This window comes from Ananas comosus, linkage group 20, assembly GCF_001540865.1.
Source record: "Ananas comosus cultivar F153 linkage group 20, ASM154086v1, whole genome shotgun sequence".
Taxonomy (NCBI): domain Eukaryota; kingdom Viridiplantae; phylum Streptophyta; class Magnoliopsida; order Poales; family Bromeliaceae; genus Ananas; species Ananas comosus.
Window position 1 is genome coordinate 2,075,650 of NC_033640.1, and position 22,955 is coordinate 2,098,604.

Genomic DNA, 22,955 nt, shown 5'->3' on the forward strand with positions numbered 1-22,955 from the left:
TTTATTTCAAAAATTCAAGTACTACTGTTCTCGAGTACTAAATACCGCGTTTGGGAACAAAAGGGGAAACACAGACTTATCCCCTTTTGCTCCCGAACCAGACGCTGCCTTAAAATGCATAAGAATTTAAAATTTTATTATTGATAATGCTATGAAGTATAAAGGTTTTTTCAGGGGGTTTTTAGTTCAATAGTCCCTTTCTAAAATTTTATTTTAAAAATAAATCTGTTAAAACTTTATTTGCAGAGGTAGTTTTCTAAAAGCGGTGAATGATTTACCGTTTTTATTATTTTTCTATTGCTAAATAGAAGTTATGAATGCGGTGAATGATTCACCGTATTTAAAAGTCTATTTTTATAATTATTTGTTTAAGAAAATTATTTTTATAATTATAAAAATAGATAGGATTAGTTGTAAAAAATATTTTTTTTTTTAGGATAGCTCAGGAGTCTTTCCCAAAAAGAATTTTTTTAAGAATTGTTTTTGACTTTTTTTTTTTTTTTTTTTTTTTTTTTTTGAGAAACCAAACCGCCTCTAACGGAGTGACAACTGACAAGTGCGGCGTCTGGTCTACACGTATACACTAATAAATTTCCTTTTTTTTTTTTTTTTAATTCTTCCTCCCATTTTACTGTGTTTTGCATTTGGAGAGAGAGAGAGAGAGAGAGGAGAGGAGAGGAGAGGGGGAGAGAGTGGCGATGGGGAGGGCGAAGGTGATCGCGTGGGGAGCGGCGATCGTGGCGTTCGTGGTGCTCATGATCGTGACCCCGGCGATCCCGCAATCCGAGGAGTACCACGACTTCGCCGATCAGCGGGAGCTCTTCTTCGGTATCGATACACAAACCCTAGCCTCGTTCTCCTCGTCGTTCTCTAGGTTTTCCATTCCTGTTTCTAGGGTTTGCAACGCATCGATGCGTGTAAAAATGTATGGAGACCCTAGTTGTTTTGATTTGAGTTATTTTTCGTATGTTGGATTGATGATCTAACGAAATCTGTAGCGGTTACTGTGATCTGCAGTTCCATCTGTCGAAATGTGTTCGAAATAGTTAAATTTTACAGGATTAGTATTTGATTGAACAAAACCTCGGAGTTAATTGATGGAGATAACATACATCAAGTGGATCAGTTGGGGAAAGGGGGCCGAGTTTGTCAAAAGAAAATTAGTTGAGGGACCATATTTCCCCTATAATTTATACAGGATTAGTATTTGATTGAACAAAACCTCGGAGTTAATTGTTGGAGATAACATACATCAAGTGGATCAGTTGGGGAAAGGGGGCCGAGTTTGTCAAAAGAAAATTAGTTGAGGGACCATATTTCCCCTATAATTTAGGGGATTATGTGCAGTATCACCTTAATGCTTCGCATGATTCCGAATATGGAGGCTGATCCTTTTACTTAGAATGACTTGTTGATCTTTTTGTAGTATCAATTCAATATATTCTAGCTCATATTCTTGAGCCTATTATAAGTGATCTGTGCGAACTTTGATAACTCTTAGATGACCTAATACAACTCTTTGATCATTATGCGGCCGGAGAAGGCATAGGAGCTTGTCCATAGCAATTTATCAGAGTTTGGGGCTCTCAATTTGCCTTATATTTAGCATTTTATTTTGTTTGGTGTTAATTGAAAGTTAAATGATTTATACAGTGTCTTAGGTTTGTTGGGGTGTGCATATATGCCTTGGCATGTGCCTTAGGGATAGGTATGGATGCTTAATTTGTGTAATTAAATATGAAAATATTTGAATCATTAAAGCTTAATAGCCTTCGTTATAGTAAAAAAAAATGATTTGCTTTCAGCCCTCTGTTTTAATGTTATTGGATGCTCATTTACTCAAATTTTGAGTTTTTGAGATCCCATGCCCCTCCAGAAGAAAAAAGAGAAAAATTGGAAAAGTTCAGTGCAAAATTGAATTGAATCATGAATTGTAAACTTAGCCTTATGGAGATGAACACTCTTTTAATTGGTGGGGTCTGGGACATTTCCCTTGAATATCATTGGTCAAAAGATACAAAAAAGGGAACATGAAATATTCCTCAGCTCATTACCTACTGATCAGCTTATGGTTTGTTCAGGTGTCAGAATTAGGTAATGAAGGTTGGTGAGTTATCAAAAGGTGAGAACTTCATTTGGAGTTTCCAACTCTTAAAGGAGCAGAAAGAGAAATACAGTGAAATTGGGATGGTTTTTGGTGCTAGTCATTATCTCATTTGGACAGTTTAAATATCCTAGAGAGAGTTCTTAAGTTATTGAAAATTTTGACAAGCTCTTTTTGAGCATTTGCAACTTTCCTTCATTCTACTCTAATCAAATTTTTGAAAGAAACCCTTGGTTTTTGGAGGTATCTGTAGGATTTGGTCATCCAAACTGGTCTTAAATCATCTCCCTTTTGGTACATAGTATCTGAAAAGAATAAAAATTGTCAAAATTTTCGGTTCTTGATGGCTAACTCTTCTCGTCCCTCTTGTTATTCTTTCATTTGCAACCTCTTTCTTAGGTATAATATGTTTGTCCATGTAGTTGAGCTTACAAAATTATCATTTAATGAGGAATATTGATGCCAATTACACAAAGTGCACTTCGTTTCTTGAAGAAGCCAACTGCAATAGTTGAAATTTGAAAAGTCTAGAAGTTTATAAGCTTCATTTGTAATTTTTCTTTTGCTGATTGAATTACATGTCTAACATTTAGTGCTACAATATTATATTTTCCTAACTTTGTTCTTTCATGATTTTTCTTATTTTTTCTGCATGTATTTAGCTCCGTCATAGATTAATGATTGTCTGCTGCTATCTGCTGCTACCTATACTTTTTATAATGCAATGAATAATGAAATCATGCAATTTTGAAATTATTACTTTTTGCAGGGATACCTAATACACTAAATGTCATTTCAAATATTCCTTTCTTTTTTGTGGGCCTTGTTGGTCTTGTACTTTGCCTTCGTGGAAACTACTTCAGGCTAAGGTAGTGAGTCGATATTATTTCCTCTTGCTGTTTATTATAAATAAAACTGTGAAGACCTGTACTTAATATTTTGATTTTATTACCCAAAGCTCATAGTACTGTTGATTAAATTACCTCGCAGCCAGAGGTTATCTGTATTTTATCTTTTTTAATAGAATAGTCTGTAACCTTACAGCATATGTTGTTAATTAACATAATATTCTATTACATTCTGATGGAAGATGTTAAGATCCAAACTTGATAGTAATTTCTGAAGTTAAAAAAAGAAAAGGAAAGGTGAGGTGGTAGAATCAAAACTTTAAAGTTCAGGTCCAACATTTGTGCACTGTAGTTTGCAGAAGGCTTGTATGTTTGTACGTTTATTTTAAAACAAAAGATTTTGACTTGAAAAGGTCTTCTTTTGGTTGCTTACAGCTCCCAAGGCGAGCTATGGGGTTGGATATGTTTCTTTGTTGGTGTGGCTGCTGTCGCTTTTGGCTCTTCCTATTACCATCTGAAGCCAGATGATGCTCGGCTTGTCTGGGATCGCTTACCTGTGAGATTTTCCAAAAAAATTAAACCACACTATACTTTGAATTTTACCTTGTGGATTGTTAACTAATTAAGAGCCCATGCAATGTTCTAATGTGATTCATGCATCTTGTGTGAACTCTGGAGCCCATTTCAGAAATTAGTTGCATATGTGTGGTATTTTGTAAACTGTGTACTTTAATGAGACAAACTATGTTCCATTACATAAATATGAAGAACTTCTGGACCTTGCAACATTTGAGTCAAAACCTTCGTCTTCATAGTAGAAACACTCTCTGCGGTTTCTTCATGTAATCTTATGTTCTTTTCTAGGATTACGGGATGAAGATGGGAGTTCATATCCTTATTTATTTAAATATATTCATAAGAATTTCTGTTTTATTGAATTTTTAGCAAATGCTTTCTTAAGACTGGATTCATTCTCCTATAATTTCACCATATGCTTCTGTACTTCCATTTAATAATCTTATTATTGTGGACATCTTGATTTTAGTTTGTCAGATTAGTTATTCTTCTCTATCATGATAAACTTTAGAGCAATGCTAGCTGTACACCCCTAGAATAAGGGTAAATTTTACACCCCACTTGTCCTACAGCCACTATTTTCCACTTGTCTTATCTACTTTATTTTTTAATACTAAACACTCTTTGGGGTTTATTGATCCTAGGATGGAAGGGTTGTAAGATTTACACCTATATATAGGTGTGTCGGTAGCATTTTCATAAACTTTATTCAACAATGGTTTTTTCAGTCAGTATTGATAGGCAGGTTTTCTGAATTATATTAAGATATATTTCATCATTTTTAATCAGTGTTCATAAAAATTCTATACGAGTTAAAAGTTATACTAAATTGGTGTCAATGGAATAAACTGGACTAATCTCCCCTGAATTAACCAAAAAAATGATCTAGAGAACTTCTCTTTTTTTTCTAAAAAAAAATCTCTAATGATATGGTTAGAACCAATCAAATTGAAAGATTTTGATCAAGTCCTTGGTTCAATTTTGGTAATCACGAATAGAAATTTGACTTGGACCGGCATGTGATTGGAAATTCATTTTTTTTTGTTGATAATTATTTCAAATGATAGTTAATTATACTCTATATTTGATTATTTTTGTTTTTTGGGATTAAATTTCTAGACTAATGCCGCATTATAATCTTGATTTCTTATCTTTCTGTACATAGATGACTATTGCTTTCACATCAATCATGGCAATTTTCATCATCGAAAGGGTCGACGAGAAGACCGGAGCAACATCTATTCTACCCCTCATAATGGCTGGTATTTTAAGCATCTTATATTGGAGGCAAGTATGTTAATGATGCTTTTCCCCCCTCTCATCATTTTCATTCTCCCACTGCTCTTACCCTTCTTTTTCTATATGTTGCTTGTTCACTATTAATCTCTTACCTTTCTACAGATTCTTTGACGATCTCCGCCCATATGCACTTATCCAGTTTGTTCCGTGCATCGCTATACCTGTGATGGCTATTATAATTCCTCCGATGTATACTCATACTAGCTACTGGCTGTGGGCAGCAGGTTAGTATTTTCTGTACTAGAAAGATCGTTAGATACATCTTTCCATTGTCACATTTGCAAAATTGTTTAGTTATATATTTATCCCTTCAAAATCTGAATTTTATATATGACCTTTCGGAACCTTTGGGAACTTAATTCCTAACTATGCCATCATATTTATAGTTTTGGAAGCTTGTAGTATTGGAAGCGCAAGGCATGCCATGCTATAAGCACTCCTATAGCCTAGGAAGTAGGAACAGAGAAAGGTGAGGCGCACATTCATTTTCTGAGAAATGTTTTGTTGAAAGACCTGTGTTACTGTTGTAAACGAATCGCAACTAATTGTGTGCACATTAAGTGGGCCTGTTGTTATAAGAGACTGCACTTTTGGCGGTTATAGATGAAAATTCAGAGTGGCATACATGGCAGTTGGTAAAGATATGTATGTGCATATGTGCATGCACATTGTTGTAAGAAACTTCACTTTCGATTGCTATAGATGAAAATTAGAGTGGCATACATGGTAATTGGCTGGGATATCTGTGCATGCACATACACAGGGATTGCTTAAATGCTCCTTTGTAACTTCCAAGGCCTATTTCACTGTACGTAAAAGAAAGGCGATGCATAGCTTAGATATTTTGAAGAACAATACCATATTGAAATTTAATCTAAAGCTGTAAAAAGCAATACAGGAAAACTTTATTATGATGTAAGATAAGTCAATATTTACATTTCTTTCTTGTTTGTCTGTTTTCTTTTCATACTAATTTTTTATGGATATTTTGAGAAACAACTCATATTCTCCTAAATACAGGATTTTATCTACTAGCCAAAGTGGAAGAAGCTGCAGATAAACCAATTTACAAATGGACTCATCACATTGTCAGTGGGCATACCCTTAAGCATCTATGCGCTGCAATGGTTCCTGTTTTCTTGACGCTTATGCTTGCAAAGAGGACTATCCAACCAGACAAGTATGATTTTTTCCTTCTTTTTTTCTGTATACGGTTACCCCTATATAAATGGGCTTTACATTTCATTCCCTAGAATTTCTATTAGGTGAAAAGATATACTGATCCCCTTAACTACAGACCATTTTGAATAAGACCTACAACAATTTGTTGATCGATAAGCCCTGCAACTTTTGCTCATTTTGATCTGTCATTTTCGTTTGTTGAACTGGGCATTGCTTCAAAATAATGCCTGCCTTAACTCTCAGACAGTAGCTGTTAACAGATATTGCAGTTTTGTCAGCTGAAAAGCAGGCCAAGCTATTACATTTAACGGTATAGTCATTAAAATTGACAAAGTTTAATTTAGCTCATTGAAATTAGTCAAATGACTCGAATCAAAACAAACAAAAGCTTAGATGGTGTCAGTCAAATATAAAATTACTCGAGGGGCCTGTTCCAAAAATGGCCTACAGTTGAGGAAATCTCTGAAGAGGAATTTTTTTTTATAAATAATCCTATTAATTTTTATAATTATAAAAATAGTTTTTTTTAAAAAAATAATTATAAAAATAGACCTCTAAATGCGGTGAATCATTCACCGCATTCATAACTTCTCATTAGGAGGAGAAAAAGAATAAAAGCGGTGAACCATTCACCGCTTTTATCATCGTAGAAATATAAAAAGAAGTGAGAAAAAGAAAGAAAGCGGTGAATGGTTCACCGCTTTTAAAAGCAGTGAATGGTTCACCGTTTTTAAAAGCGGTGAACCATTTACCGCTTTTATAGAACCATATTTATAAATAAAAATTTAATAGGTCTATTTTTATAATAAAATTTTAGGAGACTATTGCACTAAAAAACCCTCTGAAGAGTGTCACTTTCCACTGTATCAAGTTGGGCAAATGCTTTCAAATAGGTTTTGTTGGAATGATTAAACTAGGGACTGGTAATTGCTGATACATATGCTTTCTCTTGCTTTAGCTCTGTGACCTGATGAGATCTTCCTTAGGTATCATTTGATTCGGGGATAAGCAAAAAGTGGCTATTCCAGAGATAGGTATAAATTAAGGTATAAGCAGGGATTAGATCAATTTTGCGTTTGGATGAAAATTGGGTTATTCCTGAAAATAAAAAAAAATAGCATTTGGTTAGGTAAGATAGAACAAGAATTAAATTGGGTAGTTATAAATAAAAAATAATGATATTATCCCTTTCTTTATATTAGAATTTGAATTTTTATATTTTATATTTATATTTTAGAATTTAAAATATACACTTTTAAATTTTAAAATTTTAAATTCTCAAATTTACAATTTTAAAAAATTAAAATTTTAAATTTTAAACTTTAAATTTAAGATGAAATTTTAATTTAAAAATACAAAATATCAAATTCTAAATATAAAAAAATTTAAAATATCAAATTTTAAATTTTAAAATTAAACAATTTAAATTTTAAATTTTTAATTTTGTAATTTTTAAAATTATAAATTTTAATTTTTGAACTTTCAAAATTTAAATTTTATAATAAATTAAAAATTCTCTCTCGTCACGGGTGGAACAAGCTGGGTTATTCCAACTGTTCCAACCTTGGGGTAGTTCCTACCCCTTAACGGCTATCCTAGAATAGCCTGTTAAGATGGGAATTAGTATTCCCACCAATTTTTTTTTTGTGTTTGGAGGATAAGGGTGGAATAAACCTTTTATTCCACCCTTAATCCCCCAACCACCCGTTTGGTTCGGGGTTAAGTAAAAACTAGTTATTCCATGGATAGAGAATTAAGTTCAGGGTTAAGGTGATGTTAGAGTAATTTTATGTTTGGTTGAGAATTGGGTTTAGTCCAGGTATAAGAAAAATAGGGTTTGGTTGGAGTAGGTGGAATAAGAAAGATAGTGGGTTGTTATAAATAGAAAATATTGATTTTGCCCCAATTTTTATATTTGAATTTAAATTTTTTATTTTATATTTCAAATTTCAAATTTAAATAGATAACTTTCAAAATTACAGAATTCAAAATTAAAATTTATTTTTAAATCTCGAATTTAAAATTTTAAAATTTAATTAAAAAATATAAATTTAAAATTAAATAATAAAAATAATAATTTAAAATGTAAATTTTAAAATTTTAAACAATAAATATTAATTTAAAGATTGCAAATTATACATTTTTAAAATTTCAAATATAAAAGTCAAATTTAAAATTAAACAATAAAAAATAAATTTTAAATTTTAAAATTTAAAATTAAAAAATATTAATATTAATTTTAAGATTGCAAATTATAAATTTTAAAATTTATAAATTAAAATTAAAATTAAAATTTATATTTAAAAATTAAATTGGGGTGGGATTAACTTAATCCACCCAAATTTTAGGGGGGTGGGATTTGTTAACCCACCCTTAACAGGGTTATCCCGGGATAACCCGTTAAGGGTGGGTTAACAAACCCACCCCCAAAAGATAGCGTTTGGGGATAAAAAGGGGTTAACCCCCTAACCCCCGTTTTATCGCCCGAACAAACGCTTGTTTTTTGCATCCAAGTTTATTATTTCTTAAATGCTGAACTTGTGATTCCTCACAAGAGAGAAAAAGAGAGCATGCCTTTCATACATAGATATCGTGATTTAATATATATATAATATATATATATAATATATATAGCTATGCTCAATACTATTGATAGCAAAAAGTTCTTTTTGCTATCAAGTTTTTAACCCTTGGATGAAAAATTATAGGGTTGGGATGATATCAGGCCCTTAGGATTGAGTGGTCCCCACAGGATTATAATATTTAATCTAATGATTAGAAATGATGAAAAGAATTGATCTAAAGGCTAAAAACTTGACAGCAAAAAAGATCTTTTGCTATCAATAGTATTCTAGCCCAACTATATATATATATATATATATATATATATATATTCTTGAAAGAAACTATTTTATATGTGATGATCTTTGCTAGTATTTATCCCTTTTAAGGATCATACTATCATCTTTATCCTCTTAACTTTAATAAAATGCAAAACGTATTTCTCCTGTTTCATGCAGAACCAGTTTACTTCAGCAGTGGCGAGTTTACTGGATAAGTGTGAGAGAAAGGCGCTTCAAGGCGGGGACGGTCGAGAGCTTAAATTGCGAGTACACTGTAGTTTCAACTACAACACCAGAGGAAATTTCAACTACGACACCAGAGGAAATTTCAACTACTATACCAGAGGAAAGAAATTCGAGCTCACCCCAGTAAATTCTTTCCAACTTACTAAATAGTCATTTTACACAACGTAACTGGGAACCATAACTTCTATTTACCACACACCGGAGCATGCTAGAAACTAATTTTGTAAATAGGTTGTTGTTGTATATCTGCTTTTGTTTGTAAGTTTAATGACTGGATCTTTTGAATGCGTTTGTAATTGGCTATTTTTAAGCATTTCTCCGACCCTCTAATACATGAATATTTACTTGGCTGCATTGAATAATCATGCATAATTTTTTCCAATGATTTAAAAGCCAATGAATTGAATAATTTTCTATATAATAAAATTAAAAATAATAACTAAATATTTACGGCGTCAGTAGTCATTGGTTCAACCAATGATTGACCCACTGATTGAACCAGTGACTCTTGACCAAGGAACTTTTCCTCATATTTTAACATTCATCCATGGTTTAGAGTGAGTGTATCACTTAGATGCTTCAAGGTTCTTACTCTCATGTGCGATGACCTGATCTTTATCAGTTCAATTGGAATTTGGGTACAGGCTAGATATTAATCTATGCTAATGAGTTTAGATCATGCTTTGGGCTGGATTTGGATCGAAACTCGATCTGAATCTATTAGAATTTGGTTTTTTTGATGAAAACTCGAAACCGACCTGAGCATGATCAATATCTGTTAGTGTGGACCAAACTAGATTGAAACCGAAATTCAATGGGATTGATGGAGAGGTTCTTACTGGGAACTGGAATAGCAATCTTATTCTTACCAAGAACTGGAATAGCAATCTTAGGGCATCTGGTGATACAAAACAAACCACATGGTAGTGATTTGAAAACATGATACACTGCAGCATCTTCTTTTGTAGTTTATCCATGATAATTTTCCAGCAGTTTCTGTGAATGCTCAAGCTGTTGCTGTTGAATCATCTTATGTTTATGTTGGATTTGGACTTGTGCTTGTAGTGCCTATTTGACATGGCTTGGACTTGTGCTTGTTGTGCCTATTTGACATGGCTTTTCTACAAAGATCAAAGTGTCGTGGCACAGGGTCATGCTGCTATTTGCCTGGCACGATACGATACAGGCATGCTTCCGTGCCAACAAGTGGCACGGTTGCATACCGATAGATACACATGACTTTCTAATAGCACGTTTTGACACTGGCTTATGTTAATTTTTTTTTTTTTATCCCAATAAGTTTTTATAATATTATTTTGAAATATTTAGTCAAATAATTATGAATATTAGTTATGTATAGTTTACTATATTCATCAATTAACGTACTCGTAAGTTTTTTTTATATATAAAGTATAACTATTTCTTATAGAGAATAGAAATTAAAATATAATAATAATAAAATTCACAAGTACAATAATTATATAAATTTACATTTTTTATAAAGAGATGATTGTTTAATTTCACGGAGATTGTTGTAGTGGATTATAAAAATTTGTTAGATATATTTATAAAAATTTAGTAACAAATTACATAATAAATAAATTAAATAAATTTAAGTACCAATCGATTTAATTTAACTTTTAATTTTATAGGTATTTTTAATTTTCTAACACCAAAAATATGATTTTATGTTAGATTTGCCTTGAAATTTGATTATAGAGTTTGATTTTATGTTCTGATTCACCGAAAGCTTCGTGATGCGATAAATTTTGAAAAAATAATTTGTGAAAAAAAAAGATGTTTATAGAAAAAAAAAAATCAGCCGGTACAATACTGTACCACGATACCCCAACTGGTATCGCATTCTGTGAGACCCCCCAATACCACCGTGCGTATTGCCCAGTGCCGTACGGCACGGGACGGCACTTGAATCCCTGTTTTTGTGTCACCTTTTCTACTTCATGAAGCAGCTGCTACGTGGATGGCAGATAAGAAACGAAAAAGTTTGATTAGAAATGCATATAGTTGAAAATGCAGTTGTATTGTATCTTAAGTTTGTTTGGTGGTACGTAGCTTAGAGCCCTGCAACTACAAATCTTTAATTTGGTTGATTGTTGTTGAAAGTCTCAATTGTAGATTTGGTTATCTATACTTTGAATTGTGAAATTATTCCCCAACAATAGAAATTTATATATATATATATTTTATTTAGGGGCAATTTCACTGCTACCCCTCTCAAATATATAAATATCGTAGATACCCCTACAAAATTGAAAATATCATATATACCCCTTCAAATATAAAAAATTTTCACAACTACCCTTTCTTCTAACGGCTGTTATTATAACCATGGTTAAAATTTGGTTAAATAAAGGTTAAGTAACAAAATGACTAATTTAGCCCTAAAAATGTTAGGTGTTGTTTTGATAGCAAATAATTAAGGGGCAATTTTATAAGTACCCTTCTAAATTTTAAAAATAACATCTCTAGAACTAATTATTAGTGAGTAAAAAATAAAGAAACCCCTCACCTATAGATCATTTTGAACTAGACCCTTTTAAGTTTTATTTTTTAACATTAAGAGACCTTGAACTATCAGTTTTTCTTTATTTTGACTTTACTTAGTTAAAAGTTTTTTAATTGAGATCCCTCACATGAATTTGATAAAATTTTTAATTTTGTTTGGAAAAAACACTCAATTGCGCTAAAATTTTTTTTAAGAAAACACTTAGGTTGAGAGGGTGTATATATAGAGAGTTTTGTTATAATACTATCGGTAGTACACCTTATTTTACTATGATTTGTTTTCAATGATAGAACTTCCAAATTGACAATCGATACCGTTAAACATAATATAAACCATTTAAACTATCTGAAAATCAAATTTCACACTTTTCCGAGTTAGGATCATGTCGAAGTGGACTATAAATGAGAGGGTTTTCATAAAATTTTCAATTAAAAAATTTTTGTTTGAGCAAATCATATAAGTAATACTCTAATATCGAGAATTTTGATATCAAAATATTTTTAGCATGAAATATGTGAGTTATTTAAATAAAATTTTTAAAAATAAATCTTTAAATAGTTAATGTTCATTCTAGTGTGGGCAAATTGCATTATAACTATGTATAATTTAAAAGCGAAAAATCATAATAAGATTTAACTATCACACTTAGTAGACTATAGATCTTTAATTGTAACATTTTAAAAATAATGTTAAATTATTATGTGATTCAAATGTTAAAAATTGATCATATAATTAATCTTAAATTACATGTTTAAATTGTTGCTAGGGGTAAAATTGGTATTTATAAAATATTGGATGAACACTTGACGGAAAGTTAAACTAAAGGGCATCTGTGAATATTTTTGATTTTAAGAGGGGTATTGATGATATTTTTCAGTTTAGAGGGTTATTCATGAAATTATGATTTTTCAGAAGGGTATTGATGAAATTATCCCTTTTATTTATAAGGTGTGTGTAGGTGGTAGCCTTACTTATGTGCCCAATTATGCTCCAATTAACTTAAACTACATCCGATTTGGACATGGATCAAAATGCAGCAACTTCCTCCGTAGGTGTAATTGCAGTATGCAGATGCAAATAGGGTTGTCAATGTGCCGAACACGAGTGAGCCGGGGCGATTTGTGTTCGCTCATTTATTAAACCAGTCAAATACGAGCGAGTTTGTTAAAATATCGAGCTTAAAAATTCAACTGATGTTTGGTTTTTTTATTAACAAACTGAACACGAGCCTACTCGCGTGAACAAGTTAGATTGTCAGTATTTCTGCTGAGTGGAAAGTTGAAAGAAAATTAGAAAATTAGAAAATAAGAATCTTTAATCTAAAAATTAAAATTCACAAGATATCGGCTTAAAACACAAACAGTTGAAATCAGTAATATACATACATACATACATACATATGTAATGAGGCTACTATACTATGTATAGTACCAAAACTCTGATACTATAATCTCGTTTTCGATTTTAAGGTGTTCAAATCAACGATCTACACCGTTAAATATGATCTAAGATATATGAAGGTTTTACGAATAAAATTTTAATTTATTTCGATAATGTTTACTTAGTAAATAAACTGTGCCAAAATGAATCGTGAAAATTAAACAATCTTTAAAATTTGAGGATAGAACTTTTGAATTTAAGATCAAAGATGCTAATCTTGATCTAGATAGTTTAAAGTATTTTTTATCAAAATTTGAATAAGTTCAGTTCAGATTCTTCTACACAGTTAAACGACAAATTCCTCATAGTAGCTATTGAAAATTGATAATTTTGAAATAATTTGACCATAAAGTAAACTATATCGAAAAAATATAAAATTTTATTTTTAAAAATTTTGAATACCCTAGATCAGTTTTAATGATGTGGATAGTTGATTTGAACATCCTAAAATTAAAAACGAGATTATAGTACTGGAGCCCCATAGTAGCTCATGTTTGGCTCCTTTATTGAAGGAGCGATTACAAGTGAACTAAACGGAGCATACGGACTTATAGATAGTACACATGCAATACAGATTAAGATGCAAGCAGTCAAGCCACCACCAGTAACAATAACTCGTTGGATTCAAACCACCAATTCAATATGTTTAAACCTAATTATTATTATTAGATTCTATGGTCCTTAAATTTTTAATCACAACTCTATTCTCATCCGATATAAGATTATTAGGGAGTCACATTGCCCTCATGTGATTTAGCATATTTTTAGTTTGGTCTCCTGTGATTTGAAACGTTTCACTTTGCTATCTCGTGGTTTTTCCTTGATCTCGTTATTAAAACTTGTCGCTAAGAAGGATACTGAAGTAATACAATTTATAAACAATATAATAGTAAATTTATTTTACAAATTATAGGATGGCAAATTATAGTATTTTGCCAACCTATATTACTATATATATTCATCCTCTGATTTGTAAAATATATCAATTTAGTGTCCTACTTAACAGCGAGATAAAAGTACAATCATCGAGTAGCAACGTGAGACACTTCAACTCATAGCCTCACAGAGTACTAAACTGAAAATGCGCTAAATCACAATGATCAAATTGATTTTTATTTTCTTGTTCATGTTCTTTCCTTTATTTTTTTTTATTTTTTTATTTTTTTACAAGCAAATCTAAATGGCATATGGAAGTTGAAATCTTGGAAAAGATAAATGCTTATAGCTAATTTATGTACAAAAATTGAAAAATTAAATGGACATAGAAAACAATAATAAATAAATCTAAGACCATGAAATTCAAAAATCTCCTACTCCTTTGTCCTCAAGAGAAGCTTCCTCCAACATGGGAATGTTGTTGTCCACATTTTTATACCAAAGCTCAATTATTACTTGGAACTTTTTGTCCTTGATCATAACCATTTTATTTTATAATAATAGTATAACTTATACCTGATTTAAAAATGAATTTATTTTGTAGAGATTCCTACAAATATAGTAAAGTATAAATATATCTCTATAAAATTCAACTTTCATATATTGTTCGTATAAAAGTTCTAATATTTTTAATTATATTCCTCTGATTTATTATCGTTAAAACACTATTTATTTTATAAGTGAAATGATCTTTTTATGTCCCTCTAAAAGTTCCAACTATTAATTAAAGAAGGATAAAAAAGTCAATTCACCTTATTAAGTAATAGTTTACTTATAGTTAACTAATTTTTCTAACGATCCTAACGGCAGGGACATATTTGAAAACATTAGGATTTTTGCAGTAACAATATAGAAAAGTTGAATTTTGTAGGAATATATTTATAATTTATTATATTTGTAGGGACCTATATGAAATTAATCCTAAAAAAATCATTTATAACACACTGCAATAACAAAAATCTTTTAAAAATAAAAAGTAAAATATGTACGGAGACCCCCTGAAAGATACGACACTCCCGAACAGCCCCTTCAACTATTTCTTTTTTTTTTTGACACACGTAACTTTTAATTTTTTGAATTAAGAAATTTTAGCCAATTAAATTCATAAAATTTAATGTCCTAAATTACCTTTTAACAGCTAGCTAATAAGGCAATCAAATTTGATAAAAATTTTAACTAAATTAAAAGTGTGTGAAAACTCAAATGAGAGAATTACAAGCCAAGTGAGTCATAATCGAAATAAAATAGTTGAGGGGGCTTTTATACATTTTTTGCCACAATAGATGGAAAAAAAATGTACGAAGAGCCCCTGAACTTTACCTTGTTAGCGAAAATTAAAGCATCCGAACTTTTAAATTTTGATATTGAATATAACTGACTATATAAATATTTTTGGCGTATACAAAGCTTGAAACATAACTTATTTTTTTCTACTCTAACACATAAAAAAATAGATTTTTTTTTATATATATATTGAAGTTTTACATAATTATGCGCACGACGTGTAATCAAAACAGCTAATTTAATCAGTAACTTTGATTAAACTTAATTAAAAGTTTAGGCTCCCATTCACAAAATTGCTAGAGTTCAGGGGTTTTCATGCATTTTTACCAAAAATGATATAAAATTATTAGTGGCATCTACATGTTGTAAACATTGGCTCCAACCTATGCTTCCTCTCCCTTTCCTTTGCTTGTTCTCTTTCTCCATCTCTTTTTGCACATAAAACACAATGCATGAGTTTGAGTTTGAGTGAAACTAAGGACACTTCAATTGCTTTAATTTGTGGTCACATCACATATATAAATATAGAGCTACACTTCTCTCCATTTGCAGTGCAATATTATACACCAAGTATCAACTTAAGATCCTAGCTGGTAAGTGAGAGCCAAAGAACAAGTTACTACTAACTGAGCAAAGTGAATCAAGATCATGGGCTTTGAGATTGTTGAGGAGGAGGAGGCCATGAACACGGCGCAGTCGCCGCTCCCGCTGGTGTCGCTGAACCACGTCTCGTTCGTGTGCACGTCGGTGAGCCGATCGGTGAGGTTCTACGAGGAGGTCCTGGGCTTCGTCAGCGTCAAGCGGCCGTCGTCGTTCGACTTCCACGGCGCTTGGTAGGGTTGTTGTTTTTGGATGTCTCCTTCTCTTGATTCAACAAATGTTTGATGCAGTTGTTCGAAAGTGGACTTCATGATCATATGCTTAGTTTCATAGTTTTGTAGGTTTAAACTTCACTATAAGAACCATAAATATGAGCTCGAGATCGATCGCTCGTTGAACAAACGAGCCATGAGTCAGTTGGCTCATGTTCAGCTCGATGTAGCTTTACTATTTGGATTTTAGGCCAACCCAAATGTGAAGCGACAAATATTTTTTATTTTTTAATTATTAGATTAAGATTCTGATTTTCTAATTTTCTTCCAACATTTCACCTAGTAGTAGGGCTAACGATCTAACTTGTTATTCGCAAAACAGCTCGTGTTCGGCTCATTCATAAACAAACCGAACACGAGCTGAGTTTTTTAACTTGATATTTTAACAAGCCCGCTCGCGTTCGGCTCGTTGACTGCTGCAGAACCATATACTTCTTTACTATATATAATAACCACATGCTAAAATAAGAAATTTTTCATTGGTGAAATATAGATCATTCAAAAATCTATAAGAGGCCCACCAAATTCTATGTTTGATCATTCACACTTCTCCGTTCTTTTTATCTTAAAAATTACCATGCTCTAATACTTAGAATGGCGACACGAACTGAACTATATTCAAGCAGGCATTTGAAAATGGTGATGTTATTAGCAGAGCTAGCTGATTTTAACGTCCTGATTATCATTCACTGAGGGAATTCTGATTAGATCGGTTAATTGTAGTGAGAGCCATAGAATAGTATTGTACTGCACAATCACGCGGAAAGAGTTATGCAAACTAACTAAGACTTCGTTTGAGATTGTGGGGAGATTGCGTTACGTGCGGTGAAAAAGTACGTTGGAAAAATATCATGTTTGTTTCCGTACGTAATATTGTGTTCCGCATATCGTGATGAGTCGGTTAATTACGATATATTTTCTGCGGTGCCACCGGAGAACGCAGAAACATATCCCTATATGCTTTTTTCATAACTCCATTTTATCTAATAGCGTTAAATAGACCTCAATGCCGAACTAAGCCTAAGATTAGTAACCAAATCCTCAGGTTGTTCAACTACGGCGTCGGAATACATTTGTTACAATGCAACAACCCCGAAGAAGTGCCGAAGAAGAAGGCGAAGATAAACCCTAGAGACAACCACATCTCCTTCCAGTGCTCCAACATGGACTACCTCAAGCACAAGCTCGCGGAGATGGGGATCGAATACGTGACGGCGATCGTCGAGGACGGCGGGATCAGGGTTGATCAGCTCTTCTTCCATGACCCAGATGGCTACATGGTTGAGATCTGCAACTGTGAGAACCTTCCTGTGCTCCCTATCTCCACTGCACCTTTCAAACTCCCCTACTTGAAGGATTATCCTCCTCCTATGCTCTCTTCTTCGATCTACGGCGGTAAGCTCTACTTATTATTATTGATCGCGTTCTAGATTACACTACTTTGCCACCATTATTGGTTAGGACTTGTAGATCACGATCTAGATTACATCATTCTGTAGGACATGCACTGCATGCGTTTAGCGCAGAAAATAGTGTTATGGCTAAAAAACTGTTTTCCGTCTGTTTGGTTTATAGAGAAAGCAGTTTTCTAGAAAAGAAATCTACTGTTTCTATTTGTCAAATTTTTCATCCGAAAAACAAAAACTGTGAAAATGGATGGTTTTAATTTGCACGCTTTCTCGATGAACCAAACACCGCCTTAGTTCTTGACGTTGGATTTGAATATCAATAGTAACATTACTGAGTATCAAATATTAGAGTGAGCTCCTTAAAGATTGTCTAATGTTAAACATAAAAAAAAAAAAAAAACACAAGAAGTGAAAACACCATTTTGTGGCAGTTTAACCTAGCAGAGATAAACGGTTGTTTCATATAATTTAACATGACATCAGAGCCAGAAGATTCTGAATTTGAGTCACACCAGACTCCTAACATGTCGCGAGCCCAGATATGAGCAAAGGTGTTAAATATAAAAAATATTTAAACACCGTTCTCTACCTGCTTAAATCTTTAGAGTACAACGATTATTTCATATAACTTAACAGAGGATGTAACCGAAATCGCAGTCTCATGAGCAGTACTTGTGCAGGGAATGGAGCACTTAAGTTCCAGTTTGGGCCTTGCAGAGGTGAAGCAGAGGGTGTGATCATGGAGAACCTGGTCACTGATATGATGGATATCTCCTTTTGAGTGTACTAAGGTGAGGGGGAGGAGAGACACACACACACACATATATATATATATATATATATATATATATATATATATATATATATATATATATATATATATATATATGCTTGTTCCTATCTCTCTTTTTATTTAAGACCTTTTTTCTTTTTGTTTTTTAGATTGGAATGTATAGGAAGATATATACATGTTGTCACAGTTTGTGGAGGGTTTCTTATTGTTATAAGCCTTCTTATATAAGTTATTTTGGAGTATTAAGAAGGCTGTAGTGATATGTCACAAATAAAAGAGTACCCCTTCACCCNAAAAAGAAAAAGAAAAAAAAAAGAAAAAGAGTCAGTGATGTGGTTGTTATTGGTTTTGTGAAATTGCTTCAATAAATCTCTCTCCTCTTAATTAAGCTCTTTCTCTTTGTATTGCTGCTGCTGCTGCTGCTGCTGCTGCTACTACTATTATTATTATTAACATTTTCGAGGCGAAAATTTATAGATGTTATACTTTTCTAATCATTTTTAAATACGTTCATAATCATAATAAATGTTTGAGTCTGATATCCTTGTGAGCATATTTCTTGGGGAAAACTTCAAAAACCCCCCTGGTTTCGTAGTTTCTCACTTTGCCCCCCTGTGGTTTAAAGTGTATCAATTTGCCTTCCCTGTGGTTTCGTTTTTATCTTTTCGGTAGCTTTTTCGTTAATATTTCGTTAAATTATATACAAAAAAACTTCAGATACCCATCTATATTTATCAAATATTCATTTTAGTACCCTTTAATTTTAACTTTATTACTAATTTAAGAAAAAATAATAATAAAATTGATAAGAAAAAGAGAAAAACAAAACGACAGGGGACAAATGATACATTTTAAACCACATGGGGGCAAAGAGAGAAATTATGAAACCACAGGGGGATTTTTTGAAGTTTTCCCTATTTCTTGATTTGAAAAGTGTTGATGTCAAAATTAAAATTAACACGCCGACCTAGTCCACGTATGAGCCGAAAAAATAAGAACACGTGATACACCAGGAGTCGGCAATAAGGCGCCTAAAGATAAAGAGCATTTAGACTGGAACGGTTGAGAAGTGGGGCGTAATTTTCATGTAAAGTGGGACATAATTTTCATAAGAAGTGGGACGTAACTTCCACCATCATGGTTACAACCACTCTCCCAACCAACCAATAATATGGGTCGATATTACTATTCCCGAGAAGGATTTTTGACCGGGTCAAGAGTCGGGAAATTCGGCTCCCAACAAAAAGACAAAAAAAATGTTATTAAAATTGAGCAACTTCTGCAACTTTTGGCAAAATCTGACGAAACTCGACGAAATATTCTATCGATATTTTACGATTTTTTTTTTTTTTTGGCAAATGCAGGTAAAGTTTGAAATCAAATGAATGTGTTTGTGAAGAGGCTCGTATTAGTCTAAAGTTTAGATTCTTTTGGATAAATTATAATTTTGGTTCTCAAACTATGAGATGCTTAACATTTTAGTCCGCAAACTTTAATTAATTGTAATTTCTGGTTCGAACTATAAGGCACGTGACACTTTAGACCTTATAATTTCTGAATTATAGTATTATTCAATTTGATGATGCAACAATAATTAAAATATTATATTACTTCGGTATTAGTAATTCACCAATAATTACTAAAAAAAAATTGGGTTGTGATATTTTATTACAACAATTCGAAAAGTTCGACGAATAAAAGTATCACATGTCTTATAGTTCGAGTCAAAAATTATAATGAACTAAAGTTCGAGGATTAAGTACTACGCAACTCATAGTTCAAGTCAAAAATTACGAGGAATTGAAGTTTGAGAATTAAAACATCACAGCCCCTCATAGTTTTATGTCAGAAATTATAACAAATTAAATTTCAAGAGCTAAAATGTCAGGCGCCTTATAATTTAAGAAAAAGGAGTGTAATTTACCCCAAAAAAATAATTTTTCTAAAAGCTAAGTTGCAATGAAGTTCCAAAGCATTAAAAGTTAAAAAACTACTTTGAACCATTCGAACCGGCAGTTCAATCGTCGAATTGGTAAACATGTTCGATTTTAATAAACTGGTCGAATTTTTTTAGGGTTAATTACAAGGTAGTCCCCAATCTTTGCACCGATTTTCAGTTGGGTCCCCAACCTTTTTTTTTTTGCAATTGAGTCCCTAATCGTTTAATTTTATTGCAATTACGTTCCAACCGTTAAAAAAACTGTTAAAATTAACAGAATCACCACGTCAGCGCCATTTGTCATTCTTTTGCATGTTAATTTATGTCCCTAAACTTTGCACATTTTTCACTTTAGTCCTTAAAAGTAAAAATTCAAAATTCAAAATTTAAAATAAAAAACAGTATTAAAATTAAAATTTTAAACTAATGAGAAATTAGAATTTTAAATTTAAATTTAAAACTGAATTAAAATTTTGAATTGAAATTCAAATTTTAAATTTAAATTTTTAATTGAATCTAAATTTTGAATTCAAACTTAAAATTTTGATTTTGATTTTGGTATTTCAATTTATATTTAAAATGAAAGTTTTGAAACCGAAATTTAAATTGAAAATTTGAATTTAAATTTAAAATCATATTCAAAATTTTAATTTTAAATTTTAAATTTGAATTTGAGATTTGATTTCAATTCTAAATTTGAATTTAAACTTTGAATTCAAATTCACATTTTGAATTTTAAATTTCAAATAGATTTTGAAATTAAATTAGAATTTAGAATTCGAAATGTGAATTTGAATTTAAAATTTAAAATTTAAAATTAAATACAAAATCGGAATTTGAATTCTAATTTAAATTTGAATCCAAAATCAAAATTTAAATTTAAAATTTATATCTTAAATTAAAATTCTTGTTTTGAATTTATAAATTTAATAGGTTAATTACACCATTGGTCCTCAACCTTTGCATGGTTTTTCAATTTGGTCCTCAACCCTTTTTTTTTTTGCAATTCGCTGACACAACGCCACCGTGGTGCTGACACGACGCCTTCGTGGCGCTGACGTAGCGCCTCCGTAGGACTGACATGGTGTTGATGTGGTATTTTTCGTCAATTTTAGCACCTATCTAACGGTTGGGACTTAATTGAAATAAAACCAAGAGATAAGGGACTTGACTGCAAAAAAATAAAAAAAAGGTTGGAGACCAAATTAAAAAACAGTGTAAAGGTTAGGGACCATTTGTATAATTAACCCAATTTTTTTATCGAGTGATATTAAAATTTAATGACTTAAATCAACTTAGCTGATTTTATTTTTTATTAATATAGATTGGTATTATAAAAAGTAAAATTTCAAAACTTATATCTATTTAATTAATTTGGTTTAAAAATTAGTATTTTATAATTAAGTATGATACTAGAATAATAATATATTATATTTTCTAGATAATAAAATTAAAAAAGTTAAATATTTATGTGAAATGATATGCCAAAACTTTAGGTGTAATTTTTTTTAAAAAAAATTAAAATTTAAAATTGAGTGAACAGTTCAAAATATAAAACTAATTTCTAATTTGATTCAATTTCAAACGTATAATTAAATTCAAATTTAAATTTACAGATCAAAATCAAAATGCTTGATTGAATTTATATTTTAATTTAATTTCAAAATCTAAATTTAAAATTAAATTTTTAATTTCTTAATTTAAATTTATATTTTAATTAAGAATTAAAGTCAAAAAATTAAATTAAATTAAATGATATTTTCGTAAAGCATATTCTTTCTACCTAGATTTATCTTCCAGTCTTCTAGGTCGGATTGAAAAAATAGACGATTGAGGAATTTTCATTCATCTAGAAATCAGAATTGAAATTGGACTCTCACGTATTGAATACCTACAAACGAATGATTCCTATGTGAAAAGGGAGCGAACCAAACACGCCTTTGGATTTCCATCCATCCGAAAATCGAAATCGGAATGAGACTCTCGCATACCAAATATCCACAAACGGATTCGCCAATTCCGATTTTGATTTTTTTGATGGAAGGGGAGCAGATGAAACATGCCTTTAGTGCATATTTGTTTCACCGAAACTGAACTTTAAATTGAAGTGGAGTACGGCAAAAACTCTTTTTTCCGCTATTTGTTTTATAGTTATGAAAGTGAAGTTTTATTAGTTATACTGTTTGATTGATACGAAATGTATTATGTAAAACTATAATTTATGTATAAATAATAAATAATTTAATAAATAAAAAAGTAATTATATTTTTATATAATTAAAATTTAATTTAAAACAACTAAATTATTTTTTTATACATAAATTATAGTAATATAACAATAAAATTATAAAATAAAAAAATTATTACTTAATTAATTATTTTTTATCATATTTTAATTGTACAAACTAAATAAAAAATATTAAAAGTTAACTAATCAATTTTTATTATATTTTAAATATGCCAACCGAATAAAAGAGTAATCAGTATCATAATTAAATATATTTAAATATAACTATCTTTATCTAGTATATTATTTTATTATTTTTTCTTCACCTCTCTTCACTGTAATTATCGGCTGAAATCAATTACGCCGTTTTAGATTAACTCGAGTTTCACCCATAACTTTTTTGCAGGAAACCAAACAATAGAAATGATTGT

The 22,955-nt window shown here is 31.1% G+C and overlaps 2 protein-coding genes across 2 annotated transcripts; both read left to right on the forward strand.

Moving 5' to 3' along the window:
- LOC109725325 lies at nucleotides 635–9,386 on the forward strand. Its single transcript, XM_020254479.1, has 7 exons — nucleotides 635–828; nucleotides 2,874–2,973; nucleotides 3,388–3,508; nucleotides 4,694–4,815; nucleotides 4,930–5,051; nucleotides 5,848–6,007; nucleotides 9,030–9,386. The coding sequence occupies exons 1-7, from the start codon at nucleotides 699–701 to the stop codon at nucleotides 9,223–9,225; spliced, it is 951 nt and encodes a 316-aa protein (XP_020110068.1). The 5' UTR covers nucleotides 635–698; the 3' UTR covers nucleotides 9,226–9,386.
- LOC109725910 (metallothiol transferase FosB 2-like) lies at nucleotides 15,792–18,397 on the forward strand. Its single transcript, XM_020255312.1, has 3 exons — nucleotides 15,792–16,118; nucleotides 17,203–17,552; nucleotides 18,247–18,397. The coding sequence occupies exons 1-3, from the start codon at nucleotides 15,934–15,936 to the stop codon at nucleotides 18,345–18,347; spliced, it is 636 nt and encodes a 211-aa protein (XP_020110901.1). The 5' UTR covers nucleotides 15,792–15,933; the 3' UTR covers nucleotides 18,348–18,397.